The 23799-nt window shown below is 43.6% G+C and overlaps 1 protein-coding gene across 1 annotated transcript in view; it reads left to right on the forward strand.

Moving 5' to 3' along the window:
* Window positions 1–23799, forward strand: part of LOC144692552 (uncharacterized) — a 59538-nt gene that overhangs the window by 11935 nt on the left and 23804 nt on the right. Inside the window, exons 10-23 of the mRNA XM_078561549.1 lie at window positions 1733–1840; window positions 2359–2436; window positions 4523–4630; window positions 5150–5227; window positions 7316–7423; window positions 7942–8019; window positions 10109–10216; window positions 13603–13710; window positions 14230–14307; window positions 16396–16503; window positions 17023–17100; window positions 19193–19300; window positions 19820–19897; window positions 21888–21995. Of these exons, the coding sequence (XP_078417675.1) occupies window positions 1733–1840; window positions 2359–2436; window positions 4523–4630; window positions 5150–5227; window positions 7316–7423; window positions 7942–8019; window positions 10109–10216; window positions 13603–13710; window positions 14230–14307; window positions 16396–16503; window positions 17023–17100; window positions 19193–19300; window positions 19820–19897; window positions 21888–21995 (1332 nt within the window). The remainder of the gene's footprint in view (window positions 1–1732; window positions 1841–2358; window positions 2437–4522; window positions 4631–5149; window positions 5228–7315; window positions 7424–7941; window positions 8020–10108; window positions 10217–13602; window positions 13711–14229; window positions 14308–16395; window positions 16504–17022; window positions 17101–19192; window positions 19301–19819; window positions 19898–21887; window positions 21996–23799) is intronic.

Genomic DNA, 23799 nt, shown 5'->3' on the forward strand with positions numbered 1-23799 from the left:
CATAATTGCATTAGCACATTTGGAGCTGAACTTTTTAAAGTTGAAAATAATATTGGGAAAGTTAAGGTAGAAGGGATGTGCAGTGGCACTGTTCAGCAAAGAGTCGCGTATAACACTAGAACATGGTGCAATTACTGAATCTATTTGCCTGGAGTTCAGAATTCAGCAGGTAACTTACTATTGTACTGAATATATTTAAAAGACTGGTAATTATTAGAATAGAGAGAAAAAGCATATGATTATTGTGAACCTTGAGTATAAGTACCTGTTGGCATCAGAAGGATTCAATGAGACCACACTCAGGCTCCATGCTGTTACGGCAGCCACTTGTGTAGTTCCCTTTTTATATTTAATGACAAACCCAATGAAGCAAGCTACAGTCTGAAAATGCTGGAGCCACTTAACTGATTAATGCAGTCTTCCCTTTTGAGGATTGTGGGAAAAACAGTTCCTCTGAGGTCTAAGACAATCTTTGTCCAAAATGATGGCCAGGAGATGTGAGAAAGCAGGCAGTACTACCTGTCCCGTTTTCTGCTCACAGTGGTAGTTTGTGTATGGTTGACAACATAACTTGCTGCGAAAAGTCATATATTGACTGATTGGTACAGAATCCACAGCATCACCCAGATAGATAGATAGTTGGTTGATGCAGAGCTCCACACATTGTAACTTGATCAAATATTCTTTTATGTTTCATATTAGAGTGTAATTCATTGCAGGAAATTGTTTGCAGATTAGATACTAATCTCTGCAGAGCACATGGTGTTGAGCAACCTTTCACTCTCACTAGCTGCTGTCTGCAGAACCACTTGTCAATCGCATCCTGTACACACTGGACAGAACTTTACGTTGATTGGGCAGGCACGTGCCTGACGCAAATGCACATGAAATTGCGCGAAATGGCGTCGGGCGAGCATCCCAAGGACTTTGCGCACTTGCGCGATATCTTGCTGGGCGGCCGTTCTCGATGGTCGGAAGTGCGCCCACCGACAATTAAGCTGCCAGTGAAGTCCATTAAGGAAGCAATTGAAAGTGATTTCTTGTGGCCCATCCACATTTACGGTTGGCGGATGGGCCAGGTGGCCTTTACATTTTTGCTGAAACCTTGATCCAGGGCGGGATGAAATCTCCTTGGGGAAATTAAATAAAAAGAGTTATCTGGGGACTGTTTTTTGAAGTATGGTTTCAGGTACTTGATCGTGCTGCATGGACATATTTTGCAGCATTTTTGTTGTTTTGTTTATTCTGTGGAGGGCTGCAGCTCCCTGAGGCAGCTGTCTGCCTTCCGGGAGCTTACTGGAAGCACTCACCAGTACCCGTGGTGACGTTGGCGCCCGCCCTCTCCCTGCCCCGACTGCTGTGCTGAACCTTTCTCAGTGCGTGGTTCACGCTGGCTGGCCGTTAATTGGTCAGCCAGTGCGAAATCGCGGTAGGGGGCCAATCGTGGTCGGGGGTCCGATTCCCGGGCACGCTGATCGCACACATCCAACAAGTGAAAAATTCAGGCCACTTTCTGCTGTACATTATTCGACAGATCATCTGTCCAAAATCAGCTGATTAGATTGCAGTGTGTAAATGCCCTTTTCCAGAAACTTATTTAGTGTGCATCGATGGAAAGATTTCAGTGTTTGAGAAATAGTTTTTACAATTGTGAGTGCTTGGCATGTTTTTGATAAATGACACTATGTTCGGAATTAGTGCTCTTTGTTCTTAACTGCATTTCTTCTGATAGCCTCAGAATGCAGAACTGAGCAGAGATTGGAGCAGCAGAAAGGAAATGAGCAAGAATCCCAATTCACTGAGGTTGACAATGGAAGTCAAGCCGATGAAGAAAATCAAGGTAAAAATGGAGAGGAGATGCAGATGAGATTTTGGAGGAATATTTCTTGTGATCGACAGCGTGGATAGCTCGTTTGCATCCATTTCTTCTTTGGGCAAAAATGCTGTGGTATGCTCGATACACACTCTGTCCCCTCACCAGATTCCATGTATTCTGACTGGTAGAAGAATGGTGGGCACACAATTTCCTCGAGACTTTTGTCCATGTTAATTGAGAGCTGGGAGAAAACCTCACCACCTGTTCCCTGTCGGCCTTGCGTCTCCGACATTACCAGATCATCACATTTACCTCAGCACAATTAAACATACAATTTACCTGAAAGCGCTCGATTTGACGGCAGCATCACTCGCTGGGATTTTCATTTTGTGTTCCTGTGCAGAGCTTAAAGCATTTTAGAAACTACATTTACGATTCCTATTATTGGGCAGCTGTTTAACTGGAGAGTTTCAGACGCTGGAAACTGTTGGTTTGGGATTAGCAATGATTGTTCCCAACTGCGTATGTTCTGTTTCTCTCAGAATCCACGAGTGAAACGTGTGAAAAGGTGTCGATGGGAACTCTGCAACTTCTACAGTACACAGAGGGTAGTCGAGACGGTGAGAAAAATCAATATTCTCTATGCTGGACAGAGTGCGAAGCTCATTTACATTCAGTTGTTGACTTTAATGACAGGTGCTCAGGCATCTTCATGCAAACTTTGTTCTTTCTGCACATGCCAGTTACTCTCCCCAGTATAAAAATACAGACACACGATTTACTCTGAAGTCACTCTCAAATTCATAACAAAACTGATTTTGGCAGAGCGGGGAGCAAGTCCTTGCCTTCTGTTCCACAAGTTCCCTGCCTCTCCATAAAACCAGATAGAGGCAGATGTCAGCTGTGTGTAAGTTAATGCACAAATTACCTTTGCTTAGTAATGGAAACAAAATTCTTTGGGGTTTCTTGCTTTGGCATAATTGCATTAGCATGTTTGGAGCTGAACTTTTTAAAGTTGAAAATAATATTGGGAAAGTTAAGGTAAAAGGAGTGTGCAGTGGCACTGTTAAGCAAAGAGTCACGTACAGCACTAAAACATGGTGCAATTACTGATTCTAGTTGCCTGGAGTTCAGAATTCAGCCGGTAACTTACTATTGCACTGAATACAGTTTAAAGACAGGCGATTATTAGGATAGAGCGAGAGAGACAGCAGATGATAATTGTGAAATGTGAGAAAAAGTACCTGTTGGCATCAGAAGCTTTCAATGAGATCACACTCAGGCTCCATGTTGATATGGCAGCCAATTGTGATATTCCCCTTTTTTATTTAATGACAAACCCAATGAAGCAAGGTACAGTCTGAAAATGCTGGAGCCACTTAACTGATTAATGCAGTCTTCCCTTTGGAGGATTGTGGGAAACGCAGTTCCTCTGAGGTCTGAGACACCCTTTGTCCAAAACTGATGGCCTGAAGATGTGAGAAAGCAGGCAGTACTACCTGACCCATTTTCTGCTTACAGTGGTAGTTTGTGTATGGTTGGCAACATAACTTGCTGTGAAAAGTCAAATATTGACTGATTGTACAGCAATCCACAGCATCATCCAGATTGATGCTTTCAAGTGTGTTGATGCAGAGCTCCACACATTGTAACTCGATCAAACATTCTTTTATATTTCATATCAGAGTGTCATTCATTGCAGGAAATTGTTTGCAGATTGGACAGTAATCTCTGCAGATCACATGGTGGTGAGCAACCTTTCACTCTCACTACCCGCTCTCATCAGAACCACTTGTCAATCACATCTTGTACACACTGGCCAGAACTTTACATTGATCGGGCAGGACGCGCCTGATCGAAATGCACGTGAAATTGCGTGAAATGACGTCGGGCGAGCATCCCAAGGATTTCACGCACTTGTGCCCTATCTCGCTGGGCGGCAGTGCGTGGTGGTCGGAAGTGCTCCCGCCGACAATTAAGCTGGCAATGAAGCCCATTAAGGAAGCAATTGAAAGTGATTTCTTTTGGCCCGTCCATTTTTACGGTTGGCGGATGGCCAGTTGGCCTTTACGTTTTACCTGAAACCTCGCTCCAGGGCGGGATGAAATCTCCTTAGGGAAATAAAGTGAAAAGAGATATCTGGGGACTTTTTTTATGAGGTATGGCTTCAGGTGCTTAATTGTGCTGCGTAGACATATTTTGCAGCATTTTTGTTGTTGGCTTATTCTGTGGAGGTCTGTAGATCCCTGAAGCATCTGTCTGCCTTCCGGGAGCTCACTGGAAGCTCTCACCAGCACCCGTGATGACATTGGCTCCCACCCTCTGCCCGCCCTGACTGGCAGTGCTGAAATTTTCTCAGCTCATGGTTCACGCTGGCTGGCCGTTAATTGGTCAGCCAGTGCGAAATTGTGGTCAGGGGTCCGTTTCCTGTCTGCTTCCGGCACGCTGATCGCGCACATCCAACAAGTGAAAAACGCTGGCCACTTTCTGCTGTACATTATTCGACAGATCATCTGTCCGAAATCAGCTGATTAGATTTCAGTGTGTAATCGCTCTTTTTCAGGTCCTTATTTAGTGTGCATCGATGGAAAGATTTCCATATTTGAGAAACAGTTTTTACAATTGTGAGTGCTTGGCATGTTTTTGATAAATGACACTATGTTTGGAATTAATGCTCTTTGTTCTTAACTGCATTTCTTCTGATAGCCCCAGAATGCAGAACTGAGCAGAGATTGGTGCAGCAGAAAGGAATTGAGCAAGAATCCCAATTCACTGAGGTTGACAATGGAAGTCAAGCCGATGAAGAAAATCAAGGTAAAAATGCAGAGGAGATGCAGATGAGATTTTGGAGGAATATTTCTTGTGATCGACAGCGTGGATAGCTTATTTGCATCCATTTCTTCTTTGGGCAAAAATGCTGTGGTATGCTCGATACACACTCTGTCCCCTCACCAGATTCCATGTATTCTGCCTGGTAGAAGAATGGTGGGCACACAATTTCCTCTCAGACTTTTGACCATGTTAATTGAGAGCTGGGAGAAAACCTCACCTCCTGTTCCCTGTTGGCCTTGCGCCTCCGACATTACCAGATCATCACATTTACCTCAGCACAATTAAACATACAATTTACCTGAAAGCGCTTGATTTGATGGCAGCATCACTCGCTGGGATTTTCATTTTGTGTTTTTGTGCAGAGCTTAAAGCATTTTAGAAACTACATTTACGATTCCTATTATTGGGGAGCTGTTTAACTGGAGGGTTTCAGACGCAGGAAACTGTTGGTTTGGGATTAGCAATGATTGTTCCCAACTGTGTATGTTCTGTTTCTCTCAGAATCCACGAGTGAAATGTGTGAAAAGGTGTTGATGGGAAATCTGCAACTTCTACCGTGCACAGAAGGTAGTCGAGACGGTGAGAAAAATCAATATTCTCTATGCTGGACAGAGTGCGAAGCTCATTCAAATTCAGTTCTTGACTTTAATGACAGGTGCTCGGGCGTCTTCATGCAAACTTTGTTCTTTCTGCACATGCCAGTTACTCTCCCCAGTATAAAAATACAGACACGCGATTTACTCTGAAGTCACTCTCAAATTCATAACAGAACTGAGAGTTTGGCAGAGCGGGGAGCAAGTCCTTGCCTTCTGTTCCACAACTTCCCTGCCTCCCCATATAACCAGATAGAGGCAGACTTCAGCTGTGTGTAAGTTAATGCACAAATTACCTTTGCTTAGTAATGGAAACAAAATTCTTTGGGGCTTCTTGTTTTGGCATAATTGCATTAGCACATTTGGAGCTGAACTTTTTAAAGTTGAAAATAATATTGGGAAAGTTAAGGTAGAAGGGATGTGCAGTGGCACTGTTCAGCAAAGAGTCGCGTATAACACTAGAACATGGTGCAATTACTGAATCTATTTGCCTGGAGTTCAGAATTCAGCAGGTAACTTACTATTGTACTGAATATATTTAAAAGACTGGTAATTATTAGAATAGAGAGAAAAAGCATATGATTATTGTGAACCTTGAGTATAAGTACCTGTTGGCATCAGAAGGATTCAATGAGACCACACTCAGGCTCCATGCTGTTACGGCAGCCACTTGTGTAGTTCCCTTTTTATATTTAATGACAAACCCAATGAAGCAAGCTACAGTCTGAAAATGCTGGAGCCACTTAACTGATTAATGCAGTCTTCCCTTTTGAGGATTGTGGGAAAAACAGTTCCTCTGAGGTCTAAGACAATCTTTGTCCAAAATGATGGCCAGGAGATGTGAGAAAGCAGGCAGTACTACCTGTCCCGTTTTCTGCTCACAGTGGTAGTTTGTGTATGGTTGACAACATAACTTGCTGCGAAAAGTCATATATTGACTGATTGGTACAGAATCCACAGCATCACCCAGATAGATAGATAGTTGGTTGATGCAGAGCTCCACACATTGTAACTTGATCAAATATTCTTTTATGTTTCATATTAGAGTGTAATTCATTGCAGGAAATTGTTTGCAGATTAGATACTAATCTCTGCAGAGCACATGGTGTTGAGCAACCTTTCACTCTCACTAGCTGCTGTCTGCAGAACCACTTGTCAATCGCATCCTGTACACACTGGACAGAACTTTACGTTGATTGGGCAGGCACGTGCCTGACGCAAATGCACATGAAATTGCGCGAAATGGCGTCGGGCGAGCATCCCAAGGACTTTGCGCACTTGCGCGATATCTTGCTGGGCGGCCGTTCTCGATGGTCGGAAGTGCGCCCACCGACAATTAAGCTGCCAGTGAAGTCCATTAAGGAAGCAATTGAAAGTGATTTCTTGTGGCCCATCCACATTTACGGTTGGCGGATGGGCCAGGTGGCCTTTACATTTTTGCTGAAACCTTGATCCAGGGCGGGATGAAATCTCCTTGGGGAAATTAAATAAAAAGAGTTATCTGGGGACTGTTTTTTGAAGTATGGTTTCAGGTACTTGATCGTGCTGCATGGACATATTTTGCAGCATTTTTGTTGTTTTGTTTATTCTGTGGAGGGCTGCAGCTCCCTGAGGCAGCTGTCTGCCTTCCGGGAGCTTACTGGAAGCACTCACCAGTACCCGTGGTGACGTTGGCGCCCGCCCTCTCCCTGCCCCGACTGCTGTGCTGAACCTTTCTCAGTGCGTGGTTCACGCTGGCTGGCCGTTAATTGGTCAGCCAGTGCGAAATCGCGGTAGGGGGCCAATCGTGGTCGGGGGTCCGATTCCCGGGCACGCTGATCGCACACATCCAACAAGTGAAAAATTCAGGCCACTTTCTGCTGTACATTATTCGACAGATCATCTGTCCAAAATCAGCTGATTAGATTGCAGTGTGTAAATGCCCTTTTCCAGAAACTTATTTAGTGTGCATCGATGGAAAGATTTCAGTGTTTGAGAAATAGTTTTTACAATTGTGAGTGCTTGGCATGTTTTTGATAAATGACACTATGTTTGGAATTAGTGCACTTTGTTCTAACTGCATTTCTTCTGATAGCCCCAGAATGCAGAACTGAGCAGAGATTGGAGCAGCAGAAAGGAAATGAGCAAGAATCCCAATTCACTGAGGTTGACAATGGAAGTCAAGCCGATGAAGAAAATCAAGGTAAAAATGGAGAGGAGATGCAGATGAGATTTTGGAGGAATATTTCTTGTGATCGACAGCGTGGATAGCTCGTTTGCATCCATTTCTTCTTTGGGCAAAAATGCTGTGGTATGCTCGATACACACTCTGTCCCCTCACCAGATTCCATGTATTCTGCCTGGTAGAAGAATGGTGGGCACACAATTTCCTCGAGACTTTTGTCCATGTTAATTGAGAGCTGGGAGAAAACCTCACCACCTGTTCCCTGTCGGCCTTGCACCTCCGACATTACCAGGTCATCACATTTACCTCAGCACAATTAGACATGCAATTTACCTGAAAGCGCTTGACTTGATGGCAACATCACTCTTTGGGATTTTCATTTTGTGTTTTTGTGCAGAGTTTGAAGCGTTTTAGAAACTACATTTACGATTCCTATTATTGGGCAGCTGTTTAACTAGAGGGTTTCAGACACAGGAAACTGTTGGTTTGGGATTAGCAATGATTGTTCCCAATTGCATATGTTCTGTTTCTCTCAGAATCCACGAGTGAAACGTGTGAAAAGGGGTCAATGGGAACTCTGCAACTTCTACAGTGCACAGATGGTAGTCGGGATGGTGAGGAAAATCAATATTCTCTATGCTGGACAGAGTACGAAGCTCATTCAAATTCAGTTCTTGACTTTAATGACAAGTGCTCGGGCGTCTTCATGCAAACTTTGTTCTTTCTGCACATGCCAGTTACTCTCCCCAGTATAAAAATACAGACACGCGATTTACTCTGAAGTCACTCTCAAGTTCATAACAAAACTGAGAGTTTGGCAGAGCGGGGAGCAAGTCCTTGCCTTCTGTTCCACAACTTCCCTGCCTCCCCATATAACCAGATAGAGGCAGACTTTAGCTGTGTGTAAGTTAATGCACAAATTACCTTTGCTTAGTAATGGAAACAAAATTCTTTGGGGCTTCTTGTTTTGGCATAATTGCATTAGCACATTTGGAGCTGAACTTTTTAAAGTTGAAAATAATATTGGGAAAGTTAAGGTAGAAGGGATGTGCAGTGGCACTGTTCAGCAAAGAGTCGCGTATAACACTAGAACATGGTGCAATTACTGAATCTATTTGCCTGGAGTTCAGAATTCAGCAGTTAACTTACTATTGTACTGAATATATTTAAAAGACTGGTAATTATTAGAATAGAGAGAAAAAGCATATGATTATTGTGAACCTTGAGTATAAGTACCTGTTGGCATCAGAAAGATTCAATGAGACCACACTCAGGCTCCATGCTGTTATGGCAGCCACTTGTGTAGTTCCCTTTTTATATTTAATGACAAACCCAATGAAGCAAGCTACAGTCTGAAAATGCTGGAGCCACTTAACTGATTAATGCAGTCTTCCCTTTTGAGGATTGTGGGAAAAACAGTTCCTCTGAGGTCTAAGACAATCTTTGTCCAAAATGATGGCCAGGAGATGTGAGAAAGCAGGCAGTACTACCTGTCCCGTTTTCTGCTCACAGTGGTAGTTTGTGTATGGTTGACAACATAACTTGCTGCGAAAAGTCATATATTGACTGATTGGTACAGAATCCACAGCATCACCCAGATAGATAGATAGTTGGTTGATGCAGAGCTCCACACATTGTAACTTGATCAAATATTCTTTTATGTTTCATATTAGAGTGTAATTCATTGCAGGAAATTCTTTGCATATTAGATACTAATCTCTGCAGAGCGCATGATGATGAGCAACCTTTCACTCTCACTAGCTGCTGTCTGCAGAACCACTTGTCAATCGCATCCTGTACACACTGGACAGAACTTTACGTTGATTGGGCAGGCACGTGCCTGACGCAAACGCACATGAAATTGCGCGAAATGGCGTCGGGCGAGCATCCCAAGGACTTTGCGCACTTGCGCGATATCTTGTTGGACGGCCGGTTGGAAGTGCGCCCACCGACAATTAAGCTGCCAGTGAAGTCCATTGAGGAAGCAATTGAAAGCGATTTCTTGTGGCCCGTCCACATTTACGGTTGGCGGATGGGCCAGGCGGCCTTTACATTTTTGCTGAAACCTCGATCCAGGGCGGGATGAAATCTCCTTGGGGAAATGAAATAAAAAGAGATATCTGGGGACTGTTTTTTTTGAGGTATGGTTTCAGGTACTCGATTGTGATGCATGGACATATTTTGCAGCATTTTTGTTTTGTTTATTCTGTGGAGGTTTGCAGCTCCCTGAGGCAGCTGTCTGCCTTCCGGGAGCTTACTGGAAGCACTCACCAGTACCCGTGGTGACGTTGGTGCCCGCCCTCTGCCCGCCCCGACTGCTGTGCTGAACCTTTCTCAGTGCGTGGTTCACGCTGGCTGGCCGTTAATTGGTCAGCCAGTGCGAAATCGCGGTAGGGGGCCAATCGTAGTCAAAGGTCCGTTTCCCGTCTGCTCCCGGGCACGCTGATCGCACACATCCAAAAAGCGAAAAATTCAGGCCACTTTCTGCTATACGTTAGTCGACAGATCATCAGGTCAAAATCAGCTGATTAGATTTCAGTGTGTAAATGCCCTTTTTCAGAACCTGATTTAGTGTGCATCGATGGAAAGATTTCAGTGTTTGAGAAATAGCTTTTACAATTGTGAGTACTTGGCATGTTTTTGCTAAATGACACTATGCTTGGAATTGATGCTCTTTGTTCTTAACTGCATTTCTTCTGATAGCCTCAGAATGGAGAAAAGAGCAGAGATTGGAGCAGCTGAAAGGAAATGAGGAAGAATCACAATTCGCTGAAGGTGAAAATGGAAGTCAAACCGATGAAGGAAATCAAGGTAAAAATGGAGAGGAGATGGAGATGAGATATTTGAGGAATATATCTTGTGTTTGGCAGAGTGGAGAGCTCATTTGCATCCAATTCTTCTTTGGGCAAAAATGCACTGGTATGCTCGATACACACTCTGTCCCCTCACCAGATTCCATGTATTCTGCCCGGTAGAAGAATGGTGGCACACAATTTCCTCTGAGACTTTTGCCCATGTTAATTGAGAGCTGGGAGAAAACCTCACCTTCTGTTCCCTGTCCGCTGTGCACCCCTGACATTACCAAAAAGATCATCACATTTTCCCCGGCACAATTAAGAACACAGTTTACCTGAAAGTTCTCAATTTGATGCAGCATCACTTCCTGGGAGTTCCTTCTTGTGTGTTTCTGTGCAAAGCTTTCAGCATTTTAGAAACCAGATTTACAGTTCCAATTGTTGGGCACCTGTTTAAAGAGAGAATTTTGGACGCAGGAATCTTTTTGTTTGGAATTAAGGATCACTGTTCCTGACTGTATATCGTCTGTTTATCTCCGAATCCACAAGTGAAAAATGTAGTAAGAGGTTGATAGGAAACTTATAACGTCCATAATGCAGAAAGGGTACAAAATTAGCTCAGGATGAAAATGGTGAAAATAATATTGATCAGGTCCAGGGGAGTTGGAGTGGGAGTGTTAATCAAAGAGAAATAAAAATAAAAATACCTGGAAAAACTCAGCAGGTCTGACAGCATCTGCGGAGAGGAACACAGTTAACATTTCGAGTCCGTATGACTCTTCAACAGAACTAAAGAGAAATAGAAAAGAGGTGAAATATAAGCTGGTTTAAGGGGGGCGGGGTGGGACAGGTAGAGCTGGATAGAGGGCCAGTGATAGGTAGAGATAGCCAAAAGATGTCATAGACAAAAGGACAAAGAGGTGTTGAAGGTGGTGATATTATCTAAGGAATGTGCTAATAGGTGACATTAAGGGTAGAAAGCACTACCAGCAAGGTACAGATAGCCTTAGTGGGAGTAGGGTGGGGTAAGGGATCGAAATGGCTAAAAGGTAGAGATAAAACAATGGATGGAAATACATTTAAAAATAATGGAAATAGGTGGAAAAAGAAAAATCTATATAAATTATTGGAAAAAGGGGGGGATCGGAAAGGGGGTGGGGATGGAGGAGAGAGTTCATGATCTAAAATTGTTGAACTCAACATTCAGTCCGGAAGGCTGTAGGTTTTCCACCCACGGTGGTTGACAGGGCCCTCAATCGTGTCCGGCCCATCTCCCACGCATCCACCCTCATACCTTCCTCTCCCTCCCAGAACCATGATAGGGTCCCCCTTGTCCTCACTTATCACCCCACCAGCCTCCGCATTCAAAGGATCATCCTCCGCCATTTCCGCCAACTCCAGCATGATGCCACCACCAAACACATCTTCTCTGCACCCCCCCGGTGGCATTCCGCAGGGATCATTCCCTTCGGGACACCCTGGTCCACTCCTCCATCACCCGCTACACCTCAACCCCCTCCCACGGCACCTTCCCATGCAACCGCAGAAGGTGCAACACGTGCCCCTTTACTTCCCCTCTCCTCACCGTTTAAGGGCCCAAACACTCCTTTCAAGTGAAGCAGCATTTCACTTGCACTTCCCTCAATTTAGTCTTCTGCATTCGCTGCTCCTAATGCGGTTTCCTCTACATTGGAGAGACCAAACACAGACTGGGTGACCGCTTTGCGGAACAGCTTCGGTCTCACTGCAAGCATGACCCAGCCCTCCCTGTCGCTTGTCATTTGAACACTCCACCCTGCTCTCATGCCCACATGTCCGTCCTTGGCCTGCTGCATTGTTCCAGTGAAGCTCAACGCAAACTGGAGGAACAGCACCTCATCTTCGGACTAGGCACTTTACAGCCTTCCGGACTGAATATTGAGTTCAACAATTTTAGATCATGAACTCTCTCCTCCATCCCCACCCCCTTTCCGACCGCCGCCCCTTTTTTTCCCAATAATTTTTATAGATTTTTCTTTTCCCACCTATTTTTATTATTTTTAAATGTATTTCCATCCATTGTTTTATCTCTACCTCTTAGCCTATTTCGACCCCTTCCCCCCACCCCACCCCCACTAGGGCTATCTGTACCTTGCTGGTCCTGCTTTCTACCCTTAATGTCACCTATTAGCACATTCCTTAGATAATATCACCACCTTCAACACCTCTTTGTCCTTTAGTCTATGACATCTTCTGGCTATCTCCACCTATCACTGGCCATCTATCCAGCTCTACCTGTCCCACCCCCTCCTTAAACCAGCTTCTATTTCACCTCTTTTCTATTTTTCTTTAGTTCCGTTGAAGAGTCATACGGACTCGAAACGTTAACTGTGTTCCTCTCAGCAGATGCTGTCAGACCTGCTGAGTTTTTCCAGGTATTTTTATTTCTATTTTTGTTTTGGATTTCCAACATCCACAGTTTTTTGCTTTTATGTTAATCAAAGAGTCCTGACCAGCACTAAAACATGATACAATCGATGTCAACAGGTAACTACTATTGTAATAAGTGTACATTCTAGACACGTGAATATGAGGAACGAGGAAGAGCAGATGATGTTCACAAGCTTCAGTATCATTAGAAGCTTTCACTTAGGTCACATACGGGCTCCATGTTGATACGGCAGCCACTTGTGATAGTTCCCTGTTGTAGTTAGTGAAAAACCCAATGAAGCAAGGTTCAGTCTGAAAATGTTTGAGCCACTCAACTGATCAATGCAGTTTTCCCTTTGGAGGATTGTGGGAAACACACTTACTTTGAGGTCTGAGACAACATTTTTCCAAAACTGATGGCTAGGAGATATGAGAAAGCAGGCAGTACTACCTAACCTGCTTTCTGCCTTCAGTGGTGGTTTGTGTATGATGTACAAGATAAGTTGCTATGAAAAGTCATATATTGACTGATTGGTACAGCAATTTACAGCATCACCCAGACTGATGCTTTCACATCTGTTGATGCAGAGCTCCACACGTTGTAATTTGATCAAATAACTTTTTTAAAAAAATTACAAGCAGTGTAATTCATTGCAGGAAACTGTTAGCAGATTGGACACTAATTTCTGCAGAGCACATGGTGGTGAGCAACCTTTAACCCTCACTACCTGCTCTCATCAGAACCACTTGTCGATCACATCCTGTACACACTTTCTGCTATACATCGTTGGACAGATCATCTGTCCAAAATCACCAGATTAGATTTCAGTGTTTAATCGTTCTTTTTCAAAACTTTCTTTTTTGTGCATGAATGCGAAGGTTTCAGTGTTTGAGAAATAGTTTTTACAATAATGAGTGTTTGACACATTTTTGATAAGAGATACGAAGTTTGGAATTAATGCTCTTTGTTCTTAACTGCATTTTTTCTGATAGCCTCAGAATGCAGAACTGAGCAGAGATTTGAGGAGCAGAAAGGAAATAAGCAAGAATCCCAATTCACTGATGGTGAAAATGGAAGTCAAACCGATGAAGGAAATCGAGGTAAAAATGGAGAGGAGATACAGATGAGATTTTTGAGGAATATTTCTTGTGTTCGACTGCGTGGAAATCCCAAATGCAACCATTTCTTCATTGGGCAAAAATGCCCTGGTATGCTCGATACACACTCTGTTCCCTCACCAGATTCCATGTATTCTGCCTGGCAGAGGAATGGTGGGCACACAATTTCCTCTGAGACTTTTGTCCATGTTAATTGAGAGCTGGGAGAAAACCTCACCTCCTGTTCCCTGCCGACCTTGCGCCTCCGACATTACCAGATCATCACATTTACCTCAGCAAAATTAAACATACAATTTACCTGAAAGCGCTTGATTTGATGGCAGCATCACTCGCTGGAATTTTCATTTTGTGTTCCTGTGCAGAGCTTAAAGCATTTTAGAAACTACATTCACGATTCCTATTATTGGGGAGCTGTTTGACTGGAGGGTTTCAGACCCAGGAAACTGTTGGTTTGGGATTAGCAATGACTGTTTCCAATTGCGTATGTTCTGTTTCTCTCAGAATCCACGAGTGAAACGTGTGAAAAGGGGTTGATGGGAGCTCTGCAACTTCTACAGTGCACAGAGGGTAGTCGGGATGGTGAGGAAAATTAATATTCTCTATGCTGGACAGAGTGCGAAGCTCATTCAAATTCAGTTCTTGACTTTAATGACAGGTGCTCGATCGTCTTCATGCAAACTTTGTTCTTTCTGCACATGCCAGTTACTCTCCCCAGTATAAAAATACAGACACGCGATTTACTCTGAAGTCACTCTCAAATTCATAACAGAACTGAGAGTTTGGCAGAGCGGGGAGCAAGTCCTTGCCTTCTGTTCCACAAGTTCCCTGCCTCTCCATATAACCAGATAGAGGCAGACGTCAGCTGTGTGTAAGTTAATGCACAAATTACCTTTGCTTAGTAATGGAAACAAAATTCTTTGGGGTTTCTTGCTTTGGCATAATTGCGTTAGCATGTTTGGAGCTGAACTTTTTAAAGTTGAAAATAATATTGGGAAAGTTAAGGTAAAAGGAGTGTGCAGTGGCACTGTTAAGCAAAGAGTCACGTACAGCACTAAAACATGGTGCAATTACTGATTCTAGTTGCCTGGCGTTCAGAATTCAGCCGGTAACTTACTATTGCACTGAATATAGTTTAAAGACAGGTGATTATTAGGATAGAGAGAGAGAGACAGCAGATGATAATTGTGAAATGTGAGAAAAAGTACCTGTTGGCATCAGAAGCTTTCAATGAGATCACACTCGGGCTCCATGTTGATATGGCAGCCAATTGTGATATTCCCCTTTTTTATTTAATGACAAACCCAATGAAGCAAGGTACAGTCTGAAAATGCTGGAGCCACTTAACTGATTAATGCAGTCTTCCCTTTGGAGGATTGTGGGAAACGCAGTTCCTCTGAGGTCTGAGACACCCTTTGTCCAAAACTGATGGCCAGGAGATGTGAGAAAGCAGGCAGTACTACCTGACCCATTTTCTGCTTACAGTGGTAGTTTGTGTATGGTTGGCAACATAACTTGCTGTGAAAAGTCAAATATTGACTGATTGTACAGCAATCCACATCATCCTCCAGATTGATGCTTTCAAGTGTGTTGATGCAGAGCTCCACACATTGTAACTCGATCAAATATTCTTTTATATTTCATATTAGAGTGTCATTCATTGCAGGAAATTGTTTGCAGATTGGACAGTAATCTCTGCAGATCACATGGTGGTGAGCAACCTTTCACTCTCACTACCTGCTCTCATCAGAACCACTTGTCAATCACATCTTATACACACTGGCCAGAACTTTACATTGATCGGGCAGGACGCGCCTGATCGAAATGCACGTGAAATTGCGTGAAATGACGTCGGGCGAGCATCCCAAGGATTTCACGCACTTGTGCCCTATCTCGCTGGGCGGCAGTGCGTGGTGGTCGGAAGTGCTCCCGCCGACAATTAAGCTGGCAATGAAGCCCATTAAGGAAGCAATTGAAAGTGATTTCTTTTGGCCCGTCCATTTTTATGGTTGGCGGATGGCCAGTTGGCATTTACGTTTTACCTGAAACCTCGCTCCAGGGCGGGATGAAATCTCCTTAGGGAAATAAAGTGAAAAGAGATATCTGGGGACTTTTTTTATGAGGTATGGCTTCAGGTGCTTAATTGTGCTGCGTAGACATATTTTGCAGCATTTTTGTTGTTGGCTTATTCTGTGGAGGTCTGTAGATCCCTGAAGCATCTGTCTGCCTTCCGGGAGCTCACTGGAAGCGCTCACCAGCACCCGTGATGACATTGGCTCCCACCCTCTGCCCGCCCTGACTGGCAGTGCTGAAATTTTCTCAGCTCATGGTTCACGCTGGCTGGCCGTTAATTGGTCAGCCAGTGCGAAATTGTGGTCAGGGTTCCGTTTCCTGTCTGCTTCCGGCACGCTGATCGCGCACATCCAACAAGTGAAAAACGCTGGCCACTTTCTGCTGTACATTATTCGACAGATCATCTGTCCGAAATCAGCTGATTAGATTTCAGTGTGTAATCGCTCTTTTTCAGGAACTTATTTAGTGTGCATCGATGGAAAGATTTCCATATTTGAGAAACAGTTTTTACAATTGTGAGTGCTTGGCATGTTTTTGATAAATGACACTATGTTTGGAATTAATGCTCTTTGTTCTTAACTGCATTTCTTCTGATAGCCCCAGAATGCAGAACTGAGCAGAGATTGGTGCAGCAGAAAGGAATTGAGCAAGAATCCCAATTCACTGAGGTTGACAATGGAAGTCAAGCCGATGAAGAAAATCAAGGTAAAAATGCAGAGGAGATGCAGATGAGATTTTGGAGGAATATTTCTTGTGATCGACAGCGTGGATAGCTTATTTGCATCCATTTCTTCTTTGGGCAAAAATGCTGTGGTATGCTCGATACACACTCTGTCCCCTCACCAGATTCCATGTATTCTGCCTGGTAGAAGAATGGTGGGCACACAATTTCCTCTCAGACTTTTGACCATGTTAATTGAGAGCTGGGAGAAAACCTCACCTCCTGTTCCCTGTTGGCCTTGCGCCTCCGACATTACCAGATCATCACATTTACCTCAGCACAATTAAACATACAATTTACCTGAAAGCGCTTGATTTGATGGCAGCATCACTCGCTGGGATTTTCATTTTGTGTTTTTGTGCAGAGCTTAAAGCATTTTAGAAACTACATTTACGATTCCTATTATTGGGGAGCTGTTTAACTGGAGGGTTTCAGACGCAGGAAACTGTTGGTTTGGGATTAGCAATGATTGTTCCCAACTGTGAATGTCCTGTTTCTCTCAGAATCCACGAGTGAAATGTGTGAAAAGGTGTCGATGGGAACTCTGCAACTTCTACCGTGCACAGAAGGTAGTCGAGACGGTGAGAAAAATCAATATTCTCTATGCTGGACAGAGTGCGAAGCTCATTCAAATTCAGTTCTTGACTTTAATGACAGGTGCTCGGGCGTCTTCATGCAAACCTTGTTCTTTCTGCACATGCCAGTTACTCTCCCCAGTATAAAAATACAGACACGCGATTTACTCTGAAGTCACTCTCAAATTCATAACAAAACTGAGAGTTTGGCAGAGCGGGGAGCAAGTCCTTGCCTTCTGTTCCACAACTTCCCTGCCTCCCCATATAACCAGATAGAGGCAGACTTCAGCTGTGTGTAAGTTAATGCACAAATTACCTTTGCTTAGTAATGGAAACAAAATTCTTTGGGGCTTCTTGTTTTGGCATAATTGCATTAGCACATTTGGAGCTGAACTTTTTAAAGTTGAAAATAATATTGGGAAAGTTAAGGTAGAAGGGATGTGCAGTGGCACTGTTCAGCAAAGAGTCGCGTATAACACTAGAACATGGTGCAATTACTGAATCTATTTGCCTGGAGTTCAGAATTCAGCAGGTAACTTACTATTGTACTGAATATATTTAAAAGACTGGTAATTATTAGAATAGAGAGAAAAAGCATATGATTATTGTGAACCTTGAGTATAAGTACCTGTTGGCATCAGAAGGATTCAATGAGACCACACTCAGGCTCCATGCTGTTACGGCAGCCACTTGTGTAGTTCCCTTTTTATATTTAATGACAAACCCAATGAAGCAAGCTACAGTCTGAAAATGCTGGAGCCACTTAACTGATTAATGCAGTCTTCCCTTTTGAGGATTGTGGGAAAAACAGTTCCTCTGAGGTCTGAGACAATCTTTGTCCAAAATGATGGCCAGGAGATGTGAGAAAGCAGGCAGTACTACCTGTCCCGTTTTCTGCTCACAGTGGTAGTTTGTGTATGGTTGACAACATAACTTGCTGCGAAAAGTCATATATTGACTGATTGGTACAAAATCCACAGCATCACCCAGATAGATAGATAGTTGGTTGATGCAGAGCTCCACACATTGTAACTTGATCAAATATTCTTTTATGTTTCATATTAGAGTGTAATTCATTGCAGGAAATTGTTTGCAGATTAGATACTAATCTGTGCAGAGCACATGGTGTTGAGCAACCTTTCACTCTCACTAGCTGCTGTCTGCAGAACCACTTGTCAATCGCATCCTGTACACACTGGACAGAACTTTACGTTGATTGGGCAGGCACGTGCCTGACGCAAACGCACATGAAATTGCACGAAATGGAGTCGGGCGAGCATCCCAAGGACTTTGCGCACTTGCGCGATATCTTGTTGGACGGCCAGTTGGAAGTGCGCCCACCGACAATTAAGCTGCCAGTGAAGTCCATTGAGGAAGCAATTGAAAGTAATTTCTTGTGGCCCGTCCACATTTACGGTTGGCGAATGGGCCAGGCGGCCTTTACATTTTTGCTCAAACCTCGATCCAGGGCGGGATGAAATCTCCTTGGGGAAATGAAATAAAAAGAGATATCTGGGGACTGTTTTTTTTGAGGTATGGTTTCATGTACTCGATTGTGATGCATGGACATATTTTGCAGCATTTTTGTTGTTCTGTTTATTCTGTGGAGGTTTGCAGCTCCCTGAGGCAGCTGTCTGCCTTCCGGGAGCTTACTGGAAGCACTCACCAGTACCCGTGGTGACGTTGGTGCCCGCCCTCTGCCCGCCCCGACTGCTGTGCTGAACCTTTCTCAGTGCGTGGTTCACGCTGGCTGGCCGTTAATTGGTCAGCCAGTGCGAAATCGCGGTAGGGGGCCAATCGTAGTCAGGGGTCCGTTTCCCGTCTGCTCCCGGGCACGCTGATCGCACACATCCAAAAAGCGAAAAATTCAGGCCACTTTCTGCTATACGTTAGTCGACAGATCATCAGGTCAAAATCAGCTGATTAGATTTCAGTGTGTAAATGCCCTTTTTCAGAACCTGATTTAGTGTGCATCGATGGAAAGATTTCAGTGTTTGAGAAATAGCTTTTACAATTGTGAGTACTTGGCATGTTTTTGCTAAATGACACTATGCTTGGAATTGATGCTCTTTGTTCTTAACTGCATTTCTTCTGATAGCCTCAGAATGGAGAAAAGAGCAGAGATTGGAGCAGCTGAAAGGAAATGAGGAAGAATCACAATTCGCTGAAGGTGAAAATGGAAGTCAAACCGATGAAGGAAATCAAGGTAAAAATGGAGAGGAGATGGAGATGAGATTTTTGAGGAATATTTCTTGTGTTCGACTGCGTGGAAATCCCAAATGCAACCATTTCTTCATTGGGCAAAAATGCCCTGGTATGCTCGATACACACTCTGTTCCCTCATCAGATTCCATGTATTCTGCCTGGCAGAAGAATGGTGGGCACACAATTTCCTCTGAGACTTTTGTCCATGTTAATTGAGAGCTGGGAGAAAACCTCACCTTCTGTTCCCTGTCAACCTTGCGCCTCCGACATTACCAGATCATCACATTTACCTCAGCAAAATTAAACATACAATTTACCTGAAAGCGCTCGATTTGATGGCAGCATCACTCGCTGGAATTTTCATTTTGTGTTCCTGTGCAGAGCTTAAAGCATTTTAGAAACTACATTCACGATTCCTATTATTGGGGAGCTGTTTGACTGGAGGGTTTCAGACCCAGGAAACTGTTGGTTTAGGATTAGCAATGACTGTTTCCAATTGCGTATGTTCTGTTTCTCTCAGAATCCACGAGTGAAACGTGTGAAAAGGGGTTGATGGGAACTCTGCAACTTCTACAGTGCACAGAGGGTAGTCGGGACGGTGAGGAAAATTAATATTCTCTATGCTGGCCAGAGTGCGAAGCTCATTCAAATTCAGTTCTTGACTTTAATGACAGGTGCTAGAGCGTCTTCATGCAAACTTTGTTCTTTCTGCACATGCCAGTTACTCTCCCCAGTATAAAAATACAGACACGTGATTTACTCTGAAGTCACTCTCAAATTCATAACAGAACTGAGAGTTTGGCAGAGCGGGGAGCAAGTCCTTGCCTTCTGTTCCATAACTTCCCTGCCTCCCCAATAACCAGATAGAAGCAGATTTCTGCTGAGTGTAAGTTAATGCATAAATTACCTTTGCTTAGTAATGGAAACAAAATTCTTTGGGGCTCCTTGCTTTGGCATAATTGCATTAGCACGTTTGGAGCTGAACTTTTTAAAGTTGAAAATAATATTGGAGAAGTTAAGGTAAAAGGAATGTGCAGTGGCACTGTTAAGCAAAGTGTTGTGTACAGCACTAGAACATGGTGCAATTACTGAATCTAGTTGCCTGGAGTTCAGAATTCAGCCAGTAACTTAGTATTGTACTGAATATATTTTAAAAACTGGCAATTATTAGGACAGAGAGAGAGAGAGACAGCAGATGATTATTGTGAAACTTGAGTATAAGTACCTGTTTGCATCAGAAGCTTTCAATGAGACCACACTCAAGTTCCATGCTGATACGGCAGCCACTTGTGATATTCCCCTTTTGTATTTAATGACAAACCCAATGAAGCAAGGTACAGTCTGAAAATGCTGGAGCCATTTAACTGATTAATGCAGTCTTCACTTTTGAGGATTGTGGGAAACGCAGTTCCTCTGAGGTCTGAGACACTCTTTGTCCAAAACTGATGGCCAGGAGATATGAGAAAGCAGGCAGTGCTACCTGACCCATTTTCTGCTTACAGTGGTAGTTTGTGTATGGTTGGCAACATAACTTGCTGTGAAAAGTCATATATTGACTGATTGGTACAGCAATTCACAGCATCACCCAGATAGTTGTCTTCAAGTGTGTTGATGCAGAGCTCCACACATTGTAACTCGATCAAGTATTCTTTTATATTTCATATTATAGTGTAATTCATTGCAGGAAATTGTTTGCAGATTGGACACTAATCTCTGCAGAGCACATGGTGGTGAGCAACCTTTCACTCTCACTACTTGCTGTCATCAGAACCACTTGTCAATCACATCCTGTACACACTGGCCAGAACTTTATATTGATCAGGCAGGCACGTGCCTGACCCAAACGTACATGAAATTGCACGAAATGGCGTCGGGCGTGATATCTCGCCGTGTGCCCGCCGACAATTAAGCTGGCATTGAAGCCCATTAAGGAAGCAATTGAAAGTGATTTCTTGTGGCCCGTCCATTTTTACGGTTGGCGGATGGGCAAGGGTGGCATTTACATTATTGCTGAAACCTCAATCCTGGGCGGGATGAAATCTCCTTGGTGAAATAAAATGATGAGTTATCTAGGGACTTTTTTTTCTGAGGTATGATTTCAGGTGGTTAATTGTGCTGCATGGACATATTTTGCAGCATTTTTGTTGTTTGGCTTATTCTGTGGAGGGCTGCAGCTCCCTGAGGCAGCTGTCTGCCTTCCGGGAGCTTACTGGAAGCGCTCACCCGTACCCGTGGTGATGTTGGCGCCCGCCCCGACTGGCTGTGCTGAACCTTTCTCAGTGCATGGTTCACGCTGGCTGGCCGTTAATTGGTCAGCCAGTGCAAAATCGCGGTCGGGGGCCAATTCTGGTCGGGCGCTCGTTTCCCATCTGCTCCCGGGCACACCGATCGCGCGCATCCAACGAGCGAAAAATTCAGGCCACTTTCTGCTGTACATTATTCGACAGATCATCTGTCCAAAATCAGCTGATTAGATTTTAGTGTGTGAGAAATAGTTTTTACAATTGTGAGTGCTTGGCATGTTTTTGATAAACGACACTATGTTTGGAATTAATGCTCTTTGTTCTGAACTGCATTTCTTCTGATAGGCTCAGAATGCAGAACTGAGCAGAGATTTGAGGAGCAGAAAGGAAACAAGCAAGCATCCCAATTCACTGAGGGTGACAATGGAAGTCAAGCCGATGAAGAAAATCAAGGTAAAAATGGAGAGCAGATGCAGATGAGATTTTTGAGGAATATTTCTTGAGTTTGACAGAGTGATAGCTTATTTGCGTCCATTTCCTCTTTAGGCCAAAATGCCCTAGTATGCTCAATACACACTGTTCCCATACCAGATGCCATGTACTCCGCCTGATAGAAGAAGGTGGGCACACAATTTCCTCTGAGACTTTTGTCCATGTTAACTGAGAGCTGGGAGAAAACCTGACCTCCTGTTCCCCGCCGGCCTTGCACACCCGACATTACCAAACAGATCATGACATTTTCCCCAGCACAATTAAGAACACAATTTACCTGGAAGTTCTCGATTTGATGCAGCATCACTTCCTGGGAGTTCCTTTTTGTCTGTTTCTGTGCAAAGCTTTCAGCATTATAGAAACTACATTTACGGTTCCAATTGTTGGGCACCTGCTTAAAGAGAGAATTCGGACCCAGGAATCTTTTTGTTTGGAATTAGGAATCACTGTTCCTGACTGTATATCTCCTATTCATCTCCGATTCCAGTGAAAAATGTAATAAGAGATTGATAGGAATTTTGCAACGTCCACAGTGCAGAAAGGGTACAAAATTAGCTCAGGATGAAAAGAAAAATCATGCTGAAAATGGTGAAAATAATATTGATCAGGTCCAGGGGAGTTCGAGTTGGAGTGGGAGTGTTAATCAAAGAGTCCTGACCAGCACTAAAACATGATACAATCGATTTTAGCAGGTAACTACTATTGTAATAAATGTACATTCCAGACTGGTGAATATGAGGAACGAGGAAGAGCAGTTGATGTTCACAAGCTTTAGTATCATTAGAAGCTTTCAGTTAGGTCACATATGGGCTCCATGTTGATATGGCAGCCACTTGTGATAGTTCCCTGTTGTATTTAGTGACAAAGCCAATGAAGCAATGTATTGTCTGAAAATGTTTGAGCCATTCAACTGACCCGTGCACTCTTCCCTTTGGAGGATTGTGGGAAACCACACTTACTCTGAGGTCTGAGACAACCTTTTTCCAAAACCGATGGCTCGGAGATATGAGAAAGCAGGCAGTGCTACCTAACCCGCTTTCTGCCTTCAGTGGTGGTTTGTATATAATGGACAACATAAGTTGCTGTGAAAAGTCATGTATTGATTGCTTGGTACAGCAATCCACAGCATCACCCAAATTGATGCTTTCATGTCTGTTGATGCAGAGCTCCACACATTGTAATTTGATCAAATAATTAATTAGTTTTCATATTACAAGCAGTGTAATTCATTGCAGGCAATTGTTTGCAGATTGGACACTAATCTCTGCAGAGCACGTGGTGGTGAGCAACCTTTCACTCTCACTACCTACTCTCATCAGAACCGCTTGTGGATCACATCCTGTACACACTTTCTGCTATACATTACTTGGACAGATCATCTGTCCAAAACACCTGATTAGATTGCAGTGTGTAATTGTTCTTTTTCAAGACTTTATTTTCTGTGCATCGATGCAAAGTTTTCATTAAAATAGAAATAGTTTTTACAATAATGAGTGTTTGGCACCTTTTTGGTAAGACACTCTGGGTGGAATCATCCCAGATTTGCACTAAGTGCAGTATTGGGCGGAAAAAACTATGTTTTACCCGCCAGCCGCAATGGTGACTTCGCATGCTGTATCGTCCCAAACCTGCCGCATCAATTCTGCATTCCTAGGAAACATGCCGTTTCGATGGTGGGCGGCTCGGATTCGCCTGCCATGCCATCAGCTCACCGCTTCATCACGCCAGGTGGCACATTTAAATTATTGCTGCGCACACACCTAGT

Source organism: Cetorhinus maximus, chromosome 17 (assembly GCF_964194155.1).
Source record: "Cetorhinus maximus chromosome 17, sCetMax3.hap1.1, whole genome shotgun sequence".
In the NCBI taxonomy this organism is placed as follows: Eukaryota; Metazoa; Chordata; class Chondrichthyes; order Lamniformes; family Cetorhinidae; genus Cetorhinus; species Cetorhinus maximus.